The sequence below is a fragment of the Peromyscus leucopus genome, unplaced genomic scaffold, assembly GCF_004664715.2.
Source record: "Peromyscus leucopus breed LL Stock unplaced genomic scaffold, UCI_PerLeu_2.1 scaffold_1381, whole genome shotgun sequence".
Lineage (NCBI taxonomy): Eukaryota > Metazoa > Chordata > Mammalia > Rodentia > Cricetidae > Peromyscus > Peromyscus leucopus.
Window position 1 is genome coordinate 1 of NW_023504536.1, and position 4,391 is coordinate 4,391.

The window sequence follows — 4,391 nt, forward strand, 5'->3', positions numbered from 1 at the left end:
GCTATCCAACTCCAGCCGGGTAATCTGGGCCACCCTGTCCGCAGCTGTCCACGTTCTCAGGTCCTGGTTCAGGGAGATGTAATCGCGGCCATCATAGGCGAATTGTTCATATCCACGGAGGAGGCGTCCGTTTGAATCCACATCACAGCCAGATATCACCTGGATGGTGTGAGAGCCTGTTCCCATCCCCGTGGTCAGCTCTGCTCCACGGCCTCACCCACCACTGCCTTCTCTAAACTGAATAGGAAACCAGCTCCCAGTCTGTGTCTTGGGCAGAACTTAGGACTTGGCACCAGGGGCCACTGGGTCTGTCCTTGGAGAATTGGAGGGGTTAAGACTTCCGACTCGCAGTCACTCACCTTCATGGCTATGGTTGTAGTAGCTGGACAGGGCCCTCAGGTTCCTTCGGAAAGTCTGCTGGGTGATCTTGGCTTTCTGTGTTTCCCTCTCCCAATACTCTGGTCCCTCCCGCTCCACCCAAGGCGCCAGCGGCTCCATCCTCGGAGTCTCCGCGTCGCTGTCGAAGCGCACGAACTGCGTGTCATCCACGTAGCCAACAATGATGAACCGGGGCTCCCCGAGGCCGGGCCGGGACACGATGGTGTAGAAATACCGCAGCGAGTGCGAGCCTGGGGGCGCCGCTCGGTGAGACCCCGACCTTCCTCCCCGGAACCCAGGCAGGTGCGCGGGCCGGGAGGGGAGCAGCGCGCGGGGCTCGGGACGCGGTGGAGAAGGGCGGGAGGGTCTGGCTGGGCAAAGCGGGGACTCAGCTTCCCCGGGGCCGTCCCCGCCCTCCCCGCAGAGTCCGTTTCCCTCCCGACCCCGCACTCACCCGCGCGGGTCCCGGTCGGGGACAGGACGGCCGCCAGCAGCAGGAGCAGCATGCGCGTGCCTGACTCCATCGTCCTCACCTCAGATCTGGAACGCCTCATCCAGCAGCCGGTCTGAATTTCGTAACAGGTGCCCATGTGGGTCTGTCGATGGTTGGCTGTCCGGGATCTCTCCACCCACTTGGGGGTGTTTCCGGACTCGGGCTGCTGCTGTAAAGGGCTCCAGTTCTTGCTGACACTCCCTAGAATTCCTCTGCATCTACTTAACTAGGAAGCTCTGCAGACTGCTCATGACACAGCGGGCAGATTTCCTCAGAGCCAGATGGAGTGTGGGAGAGCCTGAGAATGAGTCAGAGAGCAAGAGGGAGAGAGAGGTCTCTGGAGTGCCTAGATTAAAGGTGTTCACCTCCACTGTCCATTGAATTCTTCACTGTCGCATTAAGCTTCTCAGTTGTACTTAGATATGCTATGTAGAAAGCTCTACCCCCAAAAGGAGTTGCCTGCTGATCCCAATATTACCAAAGTTACTGTTTCCTAGCTGCACACACTAGTAGACTCTGCTGATGACTTACAGAGTTACCATCAGAGGCTGCACCAGGATTCCCAAGGCCAGGGAGGTAGAGGGAGTGGAGCAGAGCAGAACACAGTCCCAGCAGGACCTGACCCTGAGGATCAATCCTTTCTGCTGATCCAACACACAAGCATTAGATTCTGAGAGATTGGGTGAGGGGGAGAAACTCCAGGCCACAGCTCTGGAAGGAGGCAGGAGCTCAGGAGACTGAAGCTCACCTCCTGAGTGCAGGGGCCTTGTTGGGACAGAGACAGGAAAAACACCCCTATTGTGGTCACACTCAAAGGAGAATGAGACAGGCACCACTCACAGGAATGACACAGGGTTACTCCTCCACACAACTAAGAAGAGAAGAAATAAACAGGAAGGATGGTTAAAAAGCTACAGCCAGGACTGAGGCCAGGCAGGCCTTACACTGCAGCCCTGGCTGCTCACAATCCTGGACACAGGACAGGGCTGGGGACACCCCTGTGTCCTGTGACCAGAGTCTGTCAGCACGTGGTTATGCTAAGTGACAAGGACAAGAGCCCAGGAGGACATAGCTGAGGACTGACCACAGCAATTCACACATGGACTGAGATCCCCCTGGCACAGCCCCATCCTCACTCAGCTCCCACAGACTCCTCCTGTCCCCCTGACACTCAGCACAGAAAACATGGATTCTGGAAGGTTCTCCTTGCTGCCATTTTTTTCTCCATCACAGTTTAAGAATTCTCTCCATTGGGCTGGAGAGATGGCTCAGAGGTTAAGAGCACTGACTATTCTTCTAGAGGTCCTGAGTTCAGTTCCCAGCAACCACATTGTGGCTCACAACCATCTGTAATGAGATCTGGTGCCCTCCTCTAGCCTGCAGTCATACATGCTGTATACATAATAAATAAATAAATCTTAAAAAAAAAGAATTCTCTCCATTAATTTAACCTGCCATCTTTCAGGTCAAGGACATGAACATCAAGTTCACATTCAGATCCTTATTTCAGTTGGGAAGTCAGGGGCTGCAGCTCAGGGCAGTATGGAGGTGACAGGATGGAGATGTCCCCTCCTGCCTGCTGGACCGGGAAGGTTGGCTGTGGAAGGGAACACAGGCAGTGCAGGGACAGGGTCCTGGTGGAAAGGGCTGGGCTTCCCAGTGAGTCATATTGATGCACAGGAAAAACTTAAGAATGAGAATCATTGGTTCTTAAGTCAGAACTAGTCCCTCAGTCCCACGAGGCAGCTGTTCTGAGATAAAGAACAAGAGTCAAGAAAGTCAATATAAAGACCTCTCAAAGGCCCACCACTCACTGAGAGGTCTAAGTACCAGAGGCCCTGAGCCCCAGTCCTCTCCTCAATGCCTCAGCCCCAATCCCAGGCCCTAGGGTGTCACCTTTTCAAGCCTCCAGATACAAGTCAGAGCTCTAGGCACTGTCCCTGCCTGCAGGAGAAATAACCTGACAAGTGGGGCTGGAGGTGAAACTGTAGCAATAAAGCCCGGCTACCACCACCTGTTCACCTTGTCCGGGCAAGGGGCTGTGGATCGGAAAACAGAGACAAGAGACAGCGGGCCATTCGCCTCAGCAGAATGCCAAATGCTGTTTATTGAAAGAGGGAGGAGCCGGGCGGTGGTGGCACATGCCTTTAATCCCAGCACTCGGGAGGCAGAGGCAGGCTGATCTCTGTGAGTTCGAGGCCAGCTGGGGCTACCAAGTGAGTTCCAGGAAAGGCGCAAAGCTACACAGAGAAACTCTGCCTCGAAAAACAAAACAAAACAAAACAAAAAAACAAACAAACAAAAAAAAAGATAGAAAGAAAGAGGGAGGAAACATTAAATACAGGCTTACAGCACAATGGATGAACCCCAGAGGGTAGCAGTTCACTACTAATGTTTACAATCTTGCATCTAAGCTGTTAATGCCCAATATGCAGGATACACAAACAAGGAACCTCCTGTAAGCATTCAGGAGCGTGGAAACTTGCAGGGAATTAGCACAGGGAGGACATCAAGGTCAAGGTCAGCAAGCAAGGCAACAGCTACCCAAAATGGGGGCCAGGGCCCTACAAGAAACTATCAGCTCGGCTTCTATCCCTATTCAGAGATAATTCTTCCCTCACATACTGACCTCCAGCAGTAATATAGCATCCTATTCCTCCTGTGAGAAGAAAAGCTGTGAGAGACCAGGGAAGTCCTGGTCCTCAGCAAGCTTTCAGAATTGTGAGTGCAGACCACAGTTGGGTCAGGAGGCATGGGGAAGGAGGTATGCAGGAAATGAACCAATGCCAGTCTGGAGGTCGGTCCTAGCAGGAACATTCCCCTCTGGCCTCTGATCTCTGAGAATCATGCCCCCATTCACCTCCATCATCAGGGTTATGAATGTGTTCTTCATTTTCCAAGTGCTTTACAGTAAAGTGATTGTCAGCATGCAGACCCAGAGATAGGCATGGGTGTGCACATGGGGTGTGTGTGTGTGTGTGTTGCTTCCCATTCACAATGCACCCTTCTGAACCTGCTAAATTATAACAACAACAAGAAACGAAAACAAATCAACCAAACAAACAACAATAATAACAACAACAAAAACAAAAAACCAGACCTTGTCCTTCCATACCTGTCTTCTTCCTCATCCACATCATAACACCTCCAATGATAAAACCTAAGATCAGCACAGCTCCAAGGACAGCACAGACAATGGTCATGATGGGGATGGACTGAGGAGACTCTAGGAAAGAAAAGGAAGGATGGGAAGGTGAGGGTCATGGTTCCAGCTCTCAGGCCTGACTCTGCCCAGGGTCTGTAGAAAGCTCCAGGTATCTTAGTCCCATTGGCACCCAAAGCTCTACTTGCCCCATCTCAGGGTGAGGGGCTCAGGCAGACCCTCATGCTGCACATGGCATGTGTATTTCAGCTCCTCTCCAAAAGGCACCAGCACAGCTGCCCACTTCTGGAAGGTCCCATCCCCTGCAGGTCTGGTCTCCACAAGCTCCATGTCCTGTGCCTGTTCCTCCTCATCCCT

At 52.8% G+C, this 4,391-nt stretch overlaps 1 protein-coding gene across 1 annotated transcript; it reads right to left on the bottom strand.

The window, feature by feature from the left end:
- Positions 1-6: 6 nt before the first annotated feature.
- Positions 7-1,502, bottom strand: LOC114688482 (H-2 class I histocompatibility antigen, Q10 alpha chain-like; the record flags this gene model as incomplete). Its single annotated transcript, XM_037201774.1, has 3 exons — positions 833-1,502; positions 360-629; positions 7-176 (listed from the first exon to the last, which is right to left on the bottom strand). Coding segments are annotated over exons 1-3 (576 nt in total), but the record flags the coding sequence as incomplete, so codon positions are not given.
- Positions 1,503-4,391: the final 2,889 nt, after the last annotated feature.